The sequence below is a fragment of the Lygodium microphyllum genome, chromosome 1 (genome assembly GCF_053477565.2).
Source record: "Lygodium microphyllum isolate KBCC chromosome 1, Lygodium_microphyllum_v1.1.10, whole genome shotgun sequence".
Classification (NCBI taxonomy): Eukaryota; Viridiplantae; Streptophyta; class Polypodiopsida; order Schizaeales; family Lygodiaceae; genus Lygodium; species Lygodium microphyllum.
This window is the reverse complement of record NC_141135.1, coordinates 10918958-10938621: the sequence shown is the minus strand read 5'-3', so window position 1 is coordinate 10938621 and position 19664 is coordinate 10918958. Positions and strand designations below refer to the sequence as shown.

Here is a 19664-nt window from a genome sequence, read left to right as displayed (position 1 = left end):
AATCCTCTCTAATCTACCATCTTAACCTAAAATGGGGCCGATAACAATTCCTCTTGCTTTGTTGCCAAATATGTATGCTCATGTAGTATGTTAACCCTAGACCCACCATCCAACAATACATCATCTCATGATACCTTCCAGCATATTCCACTTGAATTGTAAGGACTTGATAATCCACCACCTCTCTCTTGCTAAGTTGGGAAAACTACCTGATAATCAAAAACTACCTGATCCTCAACTGCTTTATTATTAAACACTTCTTGTTGCTTCTACTTGATCTTCAAGAATAGCTTTTTCCTAAACCTTAGAATTAAATCCAAAATCTATTCTAAAGTTAAGTCTAGAGAACACTTTGCTAGAGCTTGAAATAGCTCTTCTGAACCTCCTTGCTATAACTTTCCAAAAACTATACTTTCATAAAACTATTCCTACTAATCAGGAAACTGATCTTGCTATTCAGGAGAATACTCCTATTGTTTAGAAATTTGCTCCTGTTGTTTAGGAAAATGTTGCTATTATTCAGGAATCTAAATTCCTAAATCCCCTTTATCATCAAATTGCTCAAATTCTTATTTTTTAGCAAGTTTTTGCAACTTCTTTACTTGCCTTGTGGCCTTTTTCCTTGTCATCTCTTATTCTTGCCAATCAAGCTTTGGACCTGTTTGACTCCAAGTAACAACTAATACCAAAGTTTCATCATGATATTCTTCAATCTTAATACAATTAGAACAATCACATTCAACATGCAAACTTACAACACTTTATTTTCCTGACACGACCTTTGTCCCTTTGGGAATTGTTTCGGGATACGTTTTTCCATAACCAACAATACCTAAATCTTAAGGATACTACCTTTGCTCATTTTGGTCAGGAGGCTCTATGAGGACCATTGCAACAAGGGTAGGGGGATGCTGTGGATGAGATGCTCACGCAGGTTTTCCATCATTGCGAGACCTTGCTCTATTGGCATTCCCCTCTCTGTCCTATAACTTGCCCAAAGCTCATAGTTAGGTCCAACAAAATTCCCTTGACCTCCACAATAATGGCATGCTCCCATTTGAGTAGTTTATTGCTGTGCTTGAAAATTTCCCCAAGGCTGCCTTCCCTACATTTTTCTCAGTCCCCTAAAGGGCCTTTGAGGTACTGTGTCAGACATAACTTGATTAACTACTGCTAGCTGCATAGGTCTAGGCCAAGGCTTTATCATTGGCATCTCTTGTGCCATCCTGACATTAGGATTGTACCAACAATTTTGAGTCTCATGGCCATCCCTTTGGCAAATTTCACAATATTTTTCTTTCTTCTTAGTGTCAAAAATACCTAAATCTTTCAACTTCTGCTTAATCTTCTTATCCAGTTTACTTTCCATAGTATGTTTCTTAGTTTTATCTTTTTCCTTCTTAATTTTTCTCTTGGTGGCTAAAAGTGATTTCATTTTCTTCTTCTTCTATTTCTTCTTTCTAGACTCATCATCATCTAAGTCATTGAAATCATCCTCTAGTTTTGAATTGTAATCATTCTCCTCCTCTTCATTAATATCACTTTCTAATCTTGAATCTGAATGTGAAGAGTAATCATCCTTTCGGGTCTTTGACCTAGAAGTACTTAGCCTCTTTTCAACCCTCATAACAGCTATTATCATGGTATTTAAGGTGTCATTCTGACCAAGCTCCACATTATCAATAGGATTCCTGACCTAACTTCAAATACTCTTAATAAAATAAGTAATCTGCATTTCTATTGATGGTGCATATGCAACATGCAACCTATTAAGTAGGTTCTTAAACTTCCAAGCATAATCTTCAACCAACATATTCTTCTATTTGATTTTCTTGATCTTCCTCAAAATATCTCTGAGGGTTTTGCCCTTTCTAAACCTACTTAAAAATGCAGTTTTCAATGCATCATATGTATTAATTGCTCCCACACCATAACTACTAAACCAATCCATGGCTTTTCCTTGCAATGTGGCTACAAACGATTACTTCTTGACTTGATCACCATACATTTGGTTGAATCCACTAGCTATCCACCTTGTCTCAAACTGAGCCACATGATAATCAAGGTCTTTCTTCTTCTTTCCAAAAAACTTAGAAGCTCTCACTTTTGGGTTAACAAGCTGATTTGGATTCATTATATTCTGCTTTTGAGACTTCTACAATGGCAGTAAAGGATTAAATTTCAAAGACTTCTTTGATTGAAGTGTTGTACTTCTCAACAAAACTATTCTCCTAAGCACGCTATGCTGCAATCTCTCAAATGCTTGCTTAGGAGGAGTATCATGATCCTTAGGTGGTAATAATGGTTCTTTATCCTTTGAAACATTTGGTGAACTTGCAAGAGTTGGAGGATGTAGAGGAAGCTGACACTCAACTGCCAAAACCCACGGACCGCTTATTGTTTCAAGTGTTTCAAGCAAGCACAAATGGCAATCTCTCACCTAGCCGACACGCCTTCGATCCTACGAGTGTAGTGAGCTTACCTTGATGCTCGATGGAGTAGCTTCTTTCCTCAAGCCCTCTGATAGCTCCATGATTCGAGATGCAAACTCAAGCATCCTCAATCCTCCACCTTGCTCCATCCTCCATAGCCACGCATGCAAGAGAAGAGAAGAGAAAAAGAAGGGAGGAGATGATGGAGAGCTTCATCTCTAAGATCCCTCACCCTCACGCACTCACTCCCTCACACTCCCTCTCTCAAGCACACATAAGCAAGAAAAGAGAAGAGAGGAAGAGAAGAAGATGAGTCCACTTTTGCCACACACCAAAGAATGAGCTTCTCCTTCACCTTTTGGATTTATATATACAAGCCCTAAAAATTTTGGGCACCCATCCCCTTTTTACATGACCAGACATCTTGCCAAGGTCCTCTTTTCCTATTCCCTTCTATTCCACCCTGTACCTTCACCTACGCCTATCTAGATTTTACAATTTGAACAAGAGGGAGCTTGGCACTCTTTTACAAAAATTTAAGGGGTGCCTTGCATTTAAGCATTGTGCCTTCTGCCGTTTGCACTTATCTTGGATTTCCGAGGTTGTCCTTACACTTCTTCACCGTTTCTTCCATTGTGTCCACATTTTTAGATTTTGCTTGTATTTTATCATGCCTTCTTTTTCTTTGCCTTGGACTGGGGTTAACAGAGGAATTGGAGGAGATTCTTCAGAACCAACAAGAGAATTATACACTATTGCAGTACCCCCAGAGGGACTCACATCGTGATAACCCTGTCTATCAATTACAGACTATTCTTCATCCAGCCTGCCTAATCCTCCTACTGCTTCTGCATCATTCAACAAAACTTATTGTTATTATTGCCTTGCTAATGCCTCCCTTATCTCTCGAGATTTGCTTCTCGTCAAAATTAGGTTTGATAGATATGGATAATTGTCTGACATATATGCTACCCATAAAAGGCACCTTGTAAACCTTCAATGCCATTAGCATTTTGAAAACCCACAACTTGATCTTTTAGAAAATTAGTTCCACACCTGATGCCTAAATCATAAGGAGACTTCTCATGAAATTGGGAGGATCATCAAAGTGTTTTGAGTATTTAGAACCATAACAAAAAATAAAAGAACGCACAAATATGCTAAAATGCTAGACTTCGTCATTGACATAATTCTTGCACAAATTTCAACAACCATACTCGATAATATTTATGATCACATAACTCATAAACAATGACTTTGGTAATTGGGAAACAAGACACAAAAATAAAGATCAACTAGCAACAACCACCAAAAGATGGTGCTGTCATTCTCTACATTCAATTTCATTTATCTAATCTCAAGAAATACACTAATTGAATATCAAAACAAGTGCCTATGATACAGGTAACATACCACATGAAATTTATGGTCACTTTTACATAGGTTGATCTCAAGTAGCTATATGCATATATCAAAGTAAAAAGACTAAGCAACTATTGGAATTCGAGGCCCTGAGGATTTGTGCCCTAACAATGAAAAGGAGATGCTAGCAATAATCCATTGCCTTAGAAAGTGGAAACACTATGTACAGGACAAGCACATGGCCATCTTCATAGACAACGTGTCACTCGAATACTTCCAGTCCTAGTCCCAGTTGTCCACCAAACAAGCCAGACGGGTAGATTTCTTGGCAAAATTTGACATGGAAATTAAACATAAACCACAATCCACAAACAAGATAGCAAATGCACTAAGTTAAAAGTAGATTTGAAAATAGTGTGTGTGGCCAATAGCAACTTCCTAGAGTTAGTGAAGGAGGCCCTAGAGCATGATTAGGAAGTGCACAACCTAATAGAAGAAGTGAAAGGTGAGAGAACATCACATACTATGTATACACTAGAAGAATGTATCCTTTTTATGGGAAAGAGATTGTACATACCCAATAGCGTGGAGTTAAAGAAGATCATTCTCCATGAGATGCATGATGGGAAAGTAGGGGAACACAAAGGTCAAAGCAAGACATTGGAGGCCTTAAGGAAACAATTCTTTTGTCCAAGCATGAAGTAGGAGGTCATAGACTATGTCAAGACATGCCCCACTTGCTAGGTAGTGAAAGCCCCACATGCTAAGCCGGTTGGCTTACTTCAATCAATGCCAATGCCAAGCCACCCATGGGACTTCATTAACATCAATATCATTGTTGAACTTTGAGAGCCCCATGGCTATACCATCATCTTTGTAGTGGTGGACTATTTTTCCAAGCAAGCACACTTCATACTTGCTAAGCCACCATTGAATGCCAAAAGGAGGTAGTCCACCTCTTCGTTACTCATGTCTTCAAGCTACATGGGCTACCATTAGCCATTGCTTAGATCGAGATTGTTGCTTCATGAGTGACATGTGGAATGAACTCTTCAAGACTCCAGAAACACAAGTTAGATTTTCCTCACCCTTCCACTTAGAGAGAAATGGGTAAATAGAATGAGTAAACTAAGGTATTGAAGTCTATCTCAGAAGCTATGCTTGAGTTGACCAGAGAGATTGGGCTTTGTACCTTAATGTGCTTGAGTTCCATTACAATAGCTCAATCCATTTAGCAATAGGTTACACCCCCTTTGAGTTAGCCACACCAAAAGGAGTCATCACACCATTGGCCTTAGCCTCAAGAGCTACCAAAAGTAGAACAACAAGGTACAAAAAATTTATTAAGGAAATAGAGAGAGAGAAATGCAACCAACTGAGAAAAGTTTGGAAAAGAGCAAAATCACCATGACCAAACAAGCCAGCAAGAAGTGGAAAGCAATTCTATTCACTAAGGGAGACATGGTCCTTGTTAATTCCAAGAGTATGTCCTTGCCAAAGAATATGAGCCCCAAGTTTAACCGTCGGTATTATGGACCATACTACATCATACATGTTCTACATGAGGTCACCTACAAGTTGGACTTGCTAGAGAGCATTTGCATACACAATGCATTCCATGCATGCCTTTTGTGCAAGCTTTTCTCGGATACCCAATGTGGACAACACATTTTATTGCTTCATTCCAATGGCCCCTTTGAAGTAGAAGTAATCCTTTGGCGTCAGGAGCACAAGGGTCATCCCAAGTATCTCACCAAGTGGACAAGGTGCCCTCTCAAAGAACCACTTGGATTTTGAAAGCAAAGGCTCATGAACGCAACAAAGAGGCCTTCCATACCTACTCAAGGAGAACACAAATAATACTTCCAATATACAGTGAGTCATTCCTTAGATTCTCATAGGACTTTGAAGTCTCCACTCCTCAAATGTAATTGAGTCGAGGGTGGACAAAACTAAAAACCAATAAAAACAAAGAGTCTAGTGGGCATATACTAGGCAGTTTGATGGAAAAGGTTGTGTTAAGACCCCCAAGTTGTGGTGCAATAAATGGAAAAGTCTATGCTAAGATCTCATTAATGAGTCCACCAACAAACATTGACTAGCTTGCTAGCATGAGCTATGTTAAGACCCTAAAATGAGTCAATAAAAACCACCCTTAGATTATTGACGATAGCAATCCATTGTGCGGGGGGGAGTACAAGGGCTTTATAGTTATACCATGGCATTGTTGCCAAAAACACCTATGTAGAGAGTAGTAGCAACTTCGAGCCATCGTTCTTGGTTTCTATGTGCGATTCCCTATACCTAGTGGTGAACCCTCATATATGCAATGTCACGAGGGTGGCCATGGGATGTACCTATGTTATAATATTTATTTCTTTGAATAATACAAGATTATACCTTGCTTTCACACATCCTGTTATCTTTGTGTATCATGTTGAGTGAGTGATTGAGTGCAAGTGCAGTACAGGGGCGAGAGGGGAAGGCTAACCTTGCAAGACACACACATGCAATGTGCAAATTTTTCAAAGGGTAGATTCTTGGTGAGAAACTCTACATGGTTATCATTGATATAACCTTTGACAAGCCTGACTTGCTTGTCCTCAAGCATCTAAGGAATGAAGTGATATCTTACTTCTATGTGCTTAATTTTTGTATAAAACACATGGTATTTGCCAACGTGATGACACTCTAACTATCATTGGCAAACAATAGCATGTCTTCATCAAGGCCCGAGTCTCCTAATAGAGACTTTGGAAGTAGAGATCAAGGTACATCTTTGTCAAAGTTGGAGGCTTGATGTTGATGGTTCCTTATATGTCTAGAGGGTAATAGAGCTCCTAAGTGCTTCAACATCTTCAATGTTTTTGTGCTCTTAATTCCTCTTAAGTATTGTTTACCCTACTACTTCATTAATGCCTTCCTTGGGCTCTCAATGTTTCTGTGCACTTGAGCTCCTCTAAGACCCTGCTACTTCATTAATGTCTTCCCTGGGCTTGAGCGCACTGCATTTCACTGCTTTGTCTTGCATTTGCTTGATAAAACTTAAGAGCACTTGCAACTAATTCTAGCTCAAACATGAAAATTTTTTGAATACGGATTAAAGTTTCACCCCATTACCTATACTTGTTTCATGCCTTGATTCATAGCTCATTTTGTAGGTCACTCCCTCCCCAACACAAAAATGTTGTAGAACTTCCAAGGATGTGTTAAAAGTGGTTCGTGCCCCTTCAATAAGATACCCATGTTAGCTTGAACATGATTACCAACAAGGGATTTAATCATAGTATCAAGGCAACAATATTGTTGAAGCATAGCTTGATCTCCTCCCTGAGCTATTTCTTATGCAATATCCATGATGGATCTCATGATCAATTTGAATTTTAGGTGCAATAGAGGCTCGAGTTGAGAGGAGCTCTTCTTGGCAAGATCTCGGTTAGTGATGCCTCCAATATTGGTGCTCCAATCCCATTTCATTAAGGCACTAAGGGTTTGGTCCTAGACAAAGTTGACCGTGAGAGTCATAGCTGAGGGTGCAATTGTCATGGTTCCATTCTAGATTTGGAAGTTCAATGGGCTTGGCCATGTTAGCCTCAATGATGAGTATGCTTTTGCATCATTGGGTTGACTAAAGTATTCTTGGGTGTAAAGGTTTCAGAGTCAAGTTTGGTAGCAAATCCCACTCCTTGTTGTTGGGGCTTTGTTGTCTCATTTCCCTTGGGATCTACTCTCTTGGTAGGGTTAGCAACACGGGGTTGTTGCCGTGCTATTTCTCCTCTTATTGAAGCGCTAGGGGCTTGTTCCATGTGGGGTTTCCAACAACATATGTCTTTTGCATAAGAAAACTAGCCATTCCCTTAGGAAGCTATTGTGTATATGAGGTTTTAATTGCAAAAGTATTGAAATATATGGAGAACCATACTTCATCGAAATATAGTTCTTTATATTTTCTCATTGAGCAATTCCTCTATCTAGTACTTTAAGCTCACAATCACTATGAACGAACTCCTAAGTCAAGTGTACATATATCAACAATGACATTATCTTCATCAAAACCTTATCATCCACCATTGCCCATACTTCCATCTCAACAAGACATGCCGACTACATTCCTTATCTTCCACATTATGGGCTATAGGACCATCAAAAACAACCATTGCTCCTCCATTAGACTACACCTCTCAATTCCTAGTATTCTATGTATAGTGCACATTATGGCACACTACCTTTGACCAAGAGTGCCAAGGGACTAGCATTCATCGAGGAGGGAAAAATGTTAACTAATTTCAAAATTGCTAAAAATAATAGCTACTAAAAATATATCGTATATTTCAACTATTGAAGTCCAAAAGTGTGAAGGAAGCTACCAAGGGTACCAAAAGTTACTAAAAGCATTATTTTCAAAAGCTATCATAAATAGTGATTGCTAAAAATCATAAGTGACAACTGATAGTTGGAAATAGCAAGAAGAAACCAAGCAAGGATAGATATTTAAGGTCTCCATGTCCTGTTAAATTGCACCCCATTCAATATTAAGTTAGTGAGACTAGTCCACAACATTTTATAATTAGTTTTCAAAATATGTGTACCATGTGGAGAATGCTTATTATAAAAATCAAGCATTGAGCTCACTATTGTGCAATTTGTATGAGCATGTGATAAGTGTGTGTGTGTGTGTGTGTGTGTAGAACAATTCTATGTGTTTAATATCCAACAAGCAAGCCATAAAAGCCTAGTCTAAAGATTGGACATTGCAAGAGGACAAGACAAGGGCAAAAGGGTTGAGGGTACTTAGAAAATTAAAAAACTTTGTGTATATGATATGTAAATTTGAATAGAGAGAGAGAGAGAGAGAGAGAGAGAGAGAGAGAGAGAGAGAGAGAGAGAGAGAGAGAGAGAGAGAGAGAGAGAGAGAGAGAGAGAGAGAGAGAGAGAGAGAGAGAGAGAGAGAGAGTGTGTGTGTGTGTGTGTGTGTGTGTGTAAGTGTGTGAGGGACTATGGAAGAAGCTTCCATTCACATTTCTTACTTTTCTTCTTCTTCTCATATCAATGCGCCATACTCATGAAGCAAAAAGAGGTGGCTTGAGAGTATAAAGAAAATGTCACTTGAATTGTGAGGTCACCATAGCTCCTCTCAATGGGTTGGACTACAATAAGAGGTAGCATATAGTGAGGCCACTACATCTATTCTTGAATCTTTGCTTTATTGCATTCATGGGCTTGAGTGGAGAGAGCATTGTTGGATATAAACTTGAGTGTGAGCCAATGATATCAAAAGTAGCTTGTGCTAAAGAGAGCAGAAGTTCTTGAAAGAATAAGAGTTCTGTCTAATCCTACCATTGCATTGAGCTCCCAGTGAGTTGGTAACCATTTACTTCTTTATCCAAAATGTCCAAGATACTATAGTTTTTAGACTTAGCACTTTCAATGAACTCATCCTCTCCATTTCCTAAACATTATGCTTCTAAAGGATCATTGGATGGGTGTTCAACATTAGAAATATCAACATTGACTTGTGTGATGCTAGTCTTAGAGTCAAATATCTCCATTAAAAGTAGGGCACATTTGTTTTAATTCCTAGATTTGTTATCTTTCATAGGACCATTTTAATTTTCTTAGCCATCATCTTTTAGTTGATCGGCACGAACATTGGCGTGATTTCCTTGTTTTTAAAAGTGTCCCTATTTCATGCATTTCAAAATAGAATATTGAGGATGTCACTTTTATTTCTATGCCTTAAGAATTTACCCAGAACAGAAGCAAGAGACTTAAAGAAGGTTTAAAAAATAAGGGAAAATTTTGACATTTCAACTCGAATAAGAACCTTAATGGGCTTTAGGCTTAGGGCATTAGAATCCATGGACCATTTAATCAAGGATAGGGTATTATTTTCTATTATCCACTAACCTCTGGAGGTTTCACTATACATATATCCTCTATATCATGTACGTTCAAGGCCTATTTATAAATATCATTATCTATGAAATTTTAATGAATAAAACATAATCATTTTCTATTCAATCTGTAAACAATCCCTTTATATGATACCCTTCTATATGTTAAAAAAGGTATAAAAGTGGTATTTAAAAAATCCCTTATTTTGAACCCATGAGGCATATATATATATATATATATATATATATATATATATATATATATATATATATATATATATATATATATATATATATATATATAAAAGTGATCCCCCCAAGCTACTAACCACGACCCAAATTGTAAATAGTCATATCCTCACTTTCAAATAAGAAAGGAAATAATGGTAGGCACTAAGTGGAGACCACCTATTGGACCCAATGCCTCCATCCATGAACATATCCTAAGACTTTAGCTTGGTAATAAGCACTTTGTCTGATGCTTGATGCCTTCTTGAGATAGGGCCAAAAAAAAGCCTTACATGATAATGTGCTATTTTCTTGATGGATGTGATCTAAGTTGTTCTTGCAAGTGCCACTACTATTGTGTTTAGATTAGAGACATCTATGGGTTTGTTTGGTGGTTGATGCTGCTATTCCACATGGCATAGTAGTCCATTAGTGACGACGAGGAGATCCTTTATGGTGAGAGGGATGAGGGTCTCTCCCAAGGTCTCCATAAATTGGCCTTGGCTCCATATCAAGGTCACATGAAATGACAATACTCAAATTGGAGTTCATTAATGCTCTTAGGTTCAAATCTTGAATTAACGTTCCCATGCAAAAATGCATGGGCTTGGAGCAAAGATTGCATATAATAACTATAAGAGGTTCTCTCTCCAACATTCTCCAATGCCTAGCCCTTCTATTAAATGAGAAAACAAAGCTTGAAGTGGTACACATTGATTCATCATTATGGGTGGAATTAATCTAAATTGTATTGTGAACAATTGTATTTTTGTGCCATATTGCCTTTCTTGTTATAATGGAAGGGAGTGGGAGTAGCGAAGGGGCAATTGTAGGGCATCTCCCTTGTGGGGAGAAGCTTACATAGATACGTGGAGGGCAACTATGGGATAATGAGCGCCAAGAGAAAGAGGAAGATATATTTCATGCATGTAGGGGAAGATAAGGCACATGCTCATTTGTCCACCTCACCTCTCTTATAACTTGTGGCAATCCTGTAGAAGATGTAACACATGAGCAACTGTGGCACCACATCAAAAAGTATAGCATAAAGACACAATCTTCTAGTTTAGGGGCAAACTATCAACAACACGAGGAAGTCCTACATAGTTTGTCCTTTGAATTTCCTATGCTATAGGTGTTGATTGGTTACATCTTATCAGTTTTTGCACAAACAGTAGCAAAGTATAGCGGTAGATACATTTGATGCACACCACACAACCTACAACCCTTCATGTGCCTTGTCATAGTAGCTACTTTATTTTCATTAGTTATGAATGAATTGCATTGCTTGTTTGTTTTCTTGTTTCCTTGGGGAAAAGACTTGAACCCTAAAAGATAAGTATATTTCCTTGTCACGCACCCATGTGCACACCCACAAGCTCAAACCACTCGGGCTACGATCCCATTGGTATTGCACATTGCCCTTCACGTTTCGCCCTATCCATTTGCCAACATTACCACATGTGCTGGACCCAAGAAAAGGCCCCGGGGGGGGGGGGGGGTGTTTGTGGGTTGTGTGCACCCAATTGGCTGTCGAACCCTAAAGGGCCAAGATGCCTCTCGTGCGAACCCGGTCTTAGCAAGTATGTGTGTGACACGGAGCATCACAACGGACGGTGTCGGCAGCATGAGTACTACTGTACTACGCATGTGCAACGCGTAAATGGGTGACACTGGCAATTTGGCTGTGGGCCAAATGCACGGAGGAGGGGGGACGCAGTGTAAATGTGCCCCTTACTAGCGAACTAGCCATTGGATGGAACCGCCAGCTTTCTGACAGATCTAGACAGAGAGAAAGAGAGTCTCTCCGACTCTCTCCAAAGAGACCACAGGGCCCAGGCTGATGGGAGAGAGAGGGTCCCATCAGCCACGATTCCTGCATCTTACTCATTCTTCTCTCTCTCTCGCGACGTCTTCCCCCTTTTCTCTTTTGGCTAGCCTTTACCTACCCACACCTCCTATCCCTGCCCTCCACTCTCCTACTTGAACGGTTCCCTTCTCCCGATTCCCGAAAGGGAGCGAAGAAGAGAGCCGGTTAAAGGGAAGTCGAACATCGAAGCTCCCTTCCCGCTCCCCCAAGCTCCTTGTGGTTCGGCTATGGCGGCTTGTCTTCCTTCTACCTCCGTTGCTGTTTGTTGACCTCATTCCTCGTTTCGGACATTCATTCCTTCTAGATATTGCTCATTCCGGGTTTCAGTCAGTTCTTCCAGGTATATTAGTTGCTGTGCAGATCTGTATGCTGCCTCCTTTCCGTTTCTCTTCTTAAAGTAACCGGTCCGTAAGGCCGCTCAGGGTAGTGGACAGAGAAACGTGGCCACACAAAGTTTCTGTCGAGGTGCAGCTTTCCAGGTTTTACACGAGAGCTCGTTAAGGAAGAAGCGTATAGCAAACCTGCAGACTGCAGTTCCTATAGGTCAAGAAAGTGTCCGTGTAGCTTAGGAACGTTGTAAACAGTAGCTGCATTTAGCGACGAGAATACGCGGGTAGATTAGTACTCCCGAGTCCTGGATCTGTACAATGGCTTTATAGTTCATAAGTTATTCCGGACGTTTAAGTAACCGCTGGTTTAACTAAAGGAACGATGCTAAACTTTCAGGATAAGCAGACCCGTGCCTAATGTGTGATTTCTTTATCTCCTTTATCATTCTTCTTGACACTTTTGCACCTCCGCGATTCTTTCAGTAGGCGTGGCTTCAGAAGGTCGCTAAACGTTCGCTCTGGTAGATCTCTAATGCGTCGTTCTAATATCATGCTTCATTCGTAGGTAGATTGTAAGGACATCTGCGTAACAGCATCATGGCGTCGGGCAAGCATTCCCGACAACAGGAGAAGCGGCTGCCAACATTTTATGTCATGATAACAGCTGTGGTCTTCGTCGCCTTCTGCTTGATCGGTGCCTGGGTTTTGAGTTCTCCTTCTGATTCATCTGCTCCCGCGGAAAACGGATCCGCGCCTGTTGGTTCTAACAAAGTAGTAAGCAAAGGTGGAGATAGAGATACAGACGATAACCAAACCTTCGAAGATAGCACTGGCGACCTCGCGGCCGAGGAGAAAGCAGAAGAAACGACTCAAAGACAGAAGGATTCTTCAGATCTTGATGCAGAAGAAAAAGCAGAAGAGGGTAAGAAGGGGAAAAGCTCCGAGCAAAATGAGGTTGATGAAGTGGATGTTAAGGACGAGCTTAGTGTGAAAGAAGAAGATGCAAAAAAGAGCAAGGTTGATTCTGAAGCTTTCTCCGAGAATTTAGAGGAGCCTGAACCTGAGACTGACGCAGCGCAATCTGAAATTCAGATCGAGACTAAAGAGGCTTCTGGTAGCTTCGCCACTCAGAAAAGTGAATCCAAAGAAGAGATAGAGCTGGAAGAGAAGCAGGCTGCCGCCGACGGGGACAGCACATCTGATGAGAGCAGTAAAGTCATTAAGCAGAAGCAAAATGAAGGTCCCAGCTGGGAGCTTTGTGAGTTCGAGGGCGCGACCGATTACATTCCTTGCCTCGACAATACCAAGGCTATTAAAGCACTTCATAGTACTAAACACTACGAACATAGAGAGAGGCATTGTCCTGAAATTCCTCCTACTTGCCTAGTTCCTTTACCCAAAGACTATCGTTCTCCGGTTCCCTGGCCTAAGAGCAGGCAGGAGGTATTGCTCCTCCTCCCATCTGTAAAATTGCTTTCACTCATCTTTAATGGCCGCATCCAGATGGTGCTGTTGTAATAGGCTTCTTATGAGATTGGTGCCATACTGCGGTCGATTTAGCATCTTCAAAGCTTATTTGGAATTGCTAGTTTAATCGATTCGCCTGTCTTGATTGGTGCCATACTGCGGTCGATTTAGCATCTTCAAAGCTTATTTGGAATTGCTAGTTTAATCGATTCGCCTGTCTTGATGGTGGATGTTGACTTTGGTTGTTCAGGTTTGGTACAGCAATGTCCCTCATCCAGGTCTTGTGTCGTACAAAAAGGATCAGAACTGGGTTAAGAAATCAGGTGACCGTCTCATATTCCCAGGAGGAGGAACTCAGTTCAAACATGGTGCTCGCCATTACATCGACTTCATCGAGCAGGTAAGGAGCATGTTAAGAGTTGAGGTGCAAGGTTAATCTAAGTAACGTGTTTAGACCATGCTGAGAGAGCACAAATGGGCGCTTTCCAGTGTATTTATGCTCTTTGCATATTCAAAAAGTCGCTCTTCTAGGGTTTTGCAAGTGTATTCCGTGTATTGTACAAAGACTTCTCCTTCTCCTCGGGCTTGCGTCACTACGCCTTATTTGGTTGACGGTCTTTTGTTGGCGTGGTTTTGAATACAGACCTTGCCAGATATTGCTTGGGGGAAGCGTTCGCGTGTTGTCCTCGATGTTGGATGCGGTGTTGCAAGTTTTGGAGGATTCATGTTTGACAAGGATGTGCTGACCATGTCCTTTGCTCCGAAGGATGAACATGAGGCTCAAGTGCAGCTTGCCCTTGAGCGTGGAATCCCTGCCATTTCTGCAGTGATGGGGACTCAAAGGCTTGTGTTTCCTAGTAATGTGTATGATGTCGTCCATTGCGCGCGGTGCAGAGTACCTTGGCATATTGAAGGTATGCACATCTTCCTGTGTCCATGTCTTTTTGATTAAGCTTTTCTGTAACCAATTTTAACTAACAACGCAAAATCTCTTCTCTCTTAATTCTTCTGTCAGGTGGTAAGCTACTTTTGGAGCTCAACCGGGTCTTGAGGCCAGGAGGATATTTCGTTTGGTCCGCGACACCAGTTTACTGGAAACTCGAGGAAGACGTCGCTATATGGAAAGGTATTCAGTAAGACCCCTGCTTATCGCCCTAAGGGTTTCGTGCACAAAACAACATAGGACAAAAGTCAGAATCCGAATTATAACTGAAAGAAGTCAAAGGTTGATTTTTGCTTGTGACCTGCAGAAATGGTGACTTTAACAGCTGCAATATGCTGGGAGCTTGTAGCTAAGGCGATAGATTCATCCACGGGCATTGGTATCGCTGTCTTTCAGAAGCCAACGACGAACTCCTGCTATGAGAACCGGGAAAAGAATTTCCCTCCTATCTGCGATTCAGATGATAAAGCCGATGCTGCATGGTAAAGAGCGTCCAAATTTGTTTCTTTATCTCTAGTCCAATTTGGCGTGAAGGGGTCATGTCACTCAAGTCCGCGATCCTCTATTGTCATGTCGTTTTTTAAAGCTTTGTTCTCAATTCAATGCATCAGGTATGTACCAATGACTGCCTGCATCCACAAGCTACCCTCTGATGAGGATGTGCGCGGTACTGAATGGCCCCTGGAGTGGCCCGAGCGGCTCAAGACAGCTCCAACATGGTTGGAAGGTCAGAAGGGAGTATATGGCAAAGCGGCACCAGCTGATTTTCAGTCTGATTATGAGCATTGGCAGCGTGTTATCCAGAAGTCTTACATTACAGGATTGGGAATCGATTGGAAGAAAATCAGGAATGTGATGGACATGAGGGCTGTATATGGGGGGTAAACTTCTACTTCCTCATGTATAGGACGATCGATTTTAGCATAATGTTGGATGCATTCAAATTTTCTGTTCTATCAGTCAATCTCAGTCTGGTCCATGAGCCAATAGGGTTGATCCGAGAATCTTTAAGCGGCTTATGTAAACTTTTGCTTTGGGCAGGTTTGCAACGGCACTAAAACCACGACCTCTGTGGGTGATGAATGTTGTAGAGTTCGATTCAGCAGATACACTGCCGATAATTTTCGACCGTGGTCTATTTGGAATGTACCATGATTGGTGCGAGTCTTTCAGCTCATATCCCAGAACTTACGATCTCCTTCATGCTGATCACTTGTTCAGCAGGCTGAAAAAGAGGTGAGACAGTCAAGTAGTCGTGTCTTTCTTCATGAAATATGTAAACTTCAAAAATCCTCATCTGAATCCAAATGCAATTTGTCAGGTGCAACATCACCGCTGTTGTTGTGGAGATGGACCGTCTGTTGAGGCCAGAGGGGTGGGCGATAATCAGAGATACGGCCGATGTGATTGAGGAAGTCCGAGGTCTGCTGGAGTCGCTCAATTGGGAGATTCGGATGACATTTGCTAAAGGAAAGGAGGCCCTGTTGGCTGCACAAAAAACGCGGTGGAGGCCGGAGGCTTTTTCTTGATTCATTGTTTCCACGATGGGGCCCTTCTTCCTCCCTTACCCTTGTAATGCAGAGAGCAAGCACTATGGGCAAGAAGCTTTACAGCTATTACTATATGCAGCATGTGACGGAAGTGCCCGGCTTGAGCCTCATGAGACAGTAAGGTTTCGGGAGCTTCTGCACAGGCACAACTTATTTTTTGATACCTCTTGCAAGGCAAAACACACATTCCATCCCGCCAGATCGCGTTGGTGCCAAATTTTATTGTTTCACTTCTAAAGCTCGACCATTCTTTTAGGCTCCACATTTGTTTTAACAAACACTTAGATCGAGTCTATTTGTTTTAGAGGCGAGATTCATTCATTTCTCCTCATCATTTATGAGCCGTATGACCTACTGTTCAACATCAATTTCTTCCAGTCCCTTATGTTCAACATCAATTTCTTCCAATCCCTTGTAACTTTTCTGGTTGAATCCCTGAGTCGTTGGGTTATCTTGCGATATGCAAGGATTATGTGTGTGTGTGTGTGAGAGAGAGAGAGAGAGAGAGAGAGAGAGAGGAAATAAGATGAGAAAATAAAATAAAAAAAGGGGCGTAGATGGAGAGGGAGAAAGAGGATTTATAGAGAGAATTGAGAGAGCAAGAGAAATAATGGATTATTGAGTGAAGTCGCAATTTTACTTGTCGCTTTGCAACAGCTTCGCACTTGAAACTGTTGTGAAGTGGTCTAGTGAGAATTATTTTTAAAAAATCCACAAAATAACAATTTGGCTGCATACGATCTTGAGTCATTCCTTAGCAACTATGTCCTATCGAAATGGAATTTACATTTGCTAGACTCGTCATATTGAGAAAGAAATTAAAGTGGGAGGGGCCACGTAGAGAGTGATTGCGGATAGCGATGCAGGCTTGGATTTATATTTCACTTTGTACAATATGGTCTTGAAAGGTTGGTCATTTAGGCGTATTATGATATGATTCTCAATGTGTCTTGTCATTGTCACTATGTCATGGAGTTCGTATTATGGTATGATTCTGAAGGTGGCTCGTCATTGTCACACTGTTGGGGAAGGAAGATGGGATTAGTACTTGATTTGAGAGAGATTTGGTTGTCTACATCAAAATAATGTGAGCTTAAATAATAAGCCGAAAAGGTTATGGCATTTCATGTTGTCATTTTTGGCTCGAGATTAAATGCCTCGGTTAATTTTGAAGTTTCTCATTTTGATGGCATCTCGAATAAAAAATCCCATCGGTGTTATTTGGGGCATGTGTGAATTGACATTGTGCAAGTGTGGAAGTTGCTGAGAGCCATCCGAGAAGCGCGATGTAGGGTTTGAGAGCCATTTACATTGACTTGAATTAGTCGTGTGATACATGCTTGTTGGTCGAAGGGTGAGTTTGTTGAATAGCGTTGTTCATTTGATCTTTGTTGTGTGGCATTTGTGTATGTGATTGCTATGCATACACCAGTGCCATGACTTGCAAATACGCCAGCAATGATACATGCGTCCAAGGTCGATGTACCACTTGCTTGTGAAGTCACAAGTGATGAATCATCATTTGGTCCATATGTTAGTACCCCAATAGCCAATGCAAGAAGCCTAGTGCATGGCATAGTATTATGTTGCCTTAGTTGATTGGTTGCTAGAGTGGAAGAATAAATAGGTGCTCCATGTGTGGTTGGAATCTTATGGATTCCATTTTATTTGGAGATGAACTCCATTGTTTTTGGAGGTATGAGGGTGTGTACGGCTTGGTTGATGGTATGGATCACATATCATTTGCTGATATGTATATCAGTGGGGAGGATAGCTTGCAAGCATGCATGTTGAACTTGATGGAGTATGTCTCAAAACACTACTTTGTAGTTGATAGTACTAGTTACTCTTTCATGGTGGGAGACTTGATTGGGTTGAAGCTTGTTATGTTGGAAATGGTCAAGATGCATGATATCATTAGGTGTTTGGACCTAAAGAAGTGGAGGATGAGAGATGGGATGTGCAAATGCATATGCTTGACATCAAATGGGCACCCAAGAATTGCTCATATGGAAAAGTTTGCAAGCATTGTTGAGTTTGTGTATATAGATGTCGAAAGCAAGGCTCACCATGGATCTAATGCAACGATCCAACACTTGAAATGGGAATGGTATTTGGACAATTACTAACACAGCATTTCTGTTGCTTTCATGAAATCATTTGTGGAAGCTTGTGGATGCAATGGACCAAGGAAGGCATCACTCGTGCATATTGGAGACCTATGTCCTAGGAGCATACCTGCTATAAATGTAGGGATAACTAAGAACTACACCAATTGAACTCAACTAGAGGGGCTATTGGCACATATCACGATAGAGCATAGGGCATGGTTTGTAGTCAAGTGATCCACTGAACATGTCATGCAATCTTTCGAGTCCATTGTCAAGTGGCGTTGCCATCAAGGGTGGCAAAAAGAGAACCGGTGATAGAAAGCTATGAAGGGATAGGACTTCAAAGAGATGTGATTGCTCATTTCAAGTCATTGCAGAGTTTATGTGTAGTTTGGACAATGTCAATGTGTGTCTACACTTCTCATCGTGGACATGACTCGAGATTAAGAGAATACATGTATCACTGTCCAGTGCACCCAAGTGTGATCCAAAACTGCATGGATGATCTCTTTGACATGGGGACATGTTGCCACGTTGCCAAAATGAGGCTCTCCAAGGAGAAGTTTCATATGAAGCAAGCAACCAAATTGGATCATGCGATCTTCGAGTTTTTATGATCCAAAAAGAGGTCCAGATGATGTCATTCTAGAGGTGAATCCAAGGTTTTCATCTTCATTGTTTGTGTGTCTCTCTGTCTAGCAATGTGAAATGTTGTCTTGGTGCGTTGAGTGTAGGTAGACCTTGTGATATTGATTGCATCTGCATGTGCATGTAGGCAAAGGAGCTTCTCGCACAAGGCAATTAGATATGGAAAGGGTGTTCATTCTTATCATTCAAGATAAGTGGATGGGATAGCAATGCGTTTGTCTCCTAACAGTGCATGGGCCATTGACAACACTTTCAAAACCAATGTGTATGGGCTTCCTCTCTACCACCATGTCATCCAACCAATTGGGGATTGGTATTCCCTTATGATTTAGGATGTGTACATGTGACCTTGGATCTACTTAGGAGAGGATAGTTCTACGGGTGACTATCCAAAAGGTGCTCTCCTGCATGGGGAGCATGTAGCCATTGGCAATCGTAAATGATAAGTGCCCTCTTGGAACTCCAGCAATTCTCGAAGGTCATTGATAGTGATCATTACTGTTGGGTTCTGAACCACCAACTGGGGAGGCGCCTAGTTGCATGTTACATCCTACTGAGTTGGTTCAAGGCAGAGGTGTGTGTTGAGAATCTACTGCCATAGGTGCTTTATCATGGCTTTGGGGTTTTCAATAATTTGAGCATGTCAATGCAAGATATCAATTCTGCAATAGATGTTTTCTCTTTGTACGTAGGTGCCAGGGTGTTCTCGAGATGCAATCTACTTCTCTATGTTAGACTCGATGTTGTCAAGCATAGAGGGTGACTTTGATGCCATGTACCAAGCTCTCTTGCAGGAGCATGCCAAGTGTCCTAATATTTAAAAGTATATT

The 19664-nt window shown here is 41.0% G+C and overlaps 1 protein-coding gene across 1 annotated transcript; it reads left to right on the top strand.

The window, feature by feature from the left end:
• Positions 1–11843: 11843 nt before the first annotated feature.
• On the top strand, positions 11844–16483 carry LOC148040840 (putative methyltransferase PMT26). Its single transcript, XM_087669318.1, has 9 exons — positions 11844–12126; positions 12681–13558; positions 13833–13982; positions 14226–14496; positions 14598–14708; positions 14833–15007; positions 15137–15406; positions 15567–15761; positions 15847–16483. The coding sequence occupies exons 2-9, from the start codon at positions 12713–12715 to the stop codon at positions 16052–16054; spliced, it is 2226 nt and encodes a 741-aa protein (XP_087525444.1). The 5' UTR covers positions 11844–12126; positions 12681–12712; the 3' UTR covers positions 16055–16483.
• Positions 16484–19664: the final 3181 nt, after the last annotated feature.

Coding starts and splice junctions, on each gene's coding strand:
- LOC148040840 (XM_087669318.1), top strand. CDS start 12,713: ATGGCGTCGGGCAAGCATTCCCGACAACAGGAGAAGCGGCTGCCAACA. Junction 14,497..14,597: donor AGTACCTTGGCATATTGAAG/GTATGCACATCT, acceptor TTCTTCTGTCAG/GTGGTAAGCTACTTTTGGAG. Junction 14,709..14,832: donor AGACGTCGCTATATGGAAAG/GTATTCAGTAAG, acceptor TGTGACCTGCAG/AAATGGTGACTTTAACAGCT.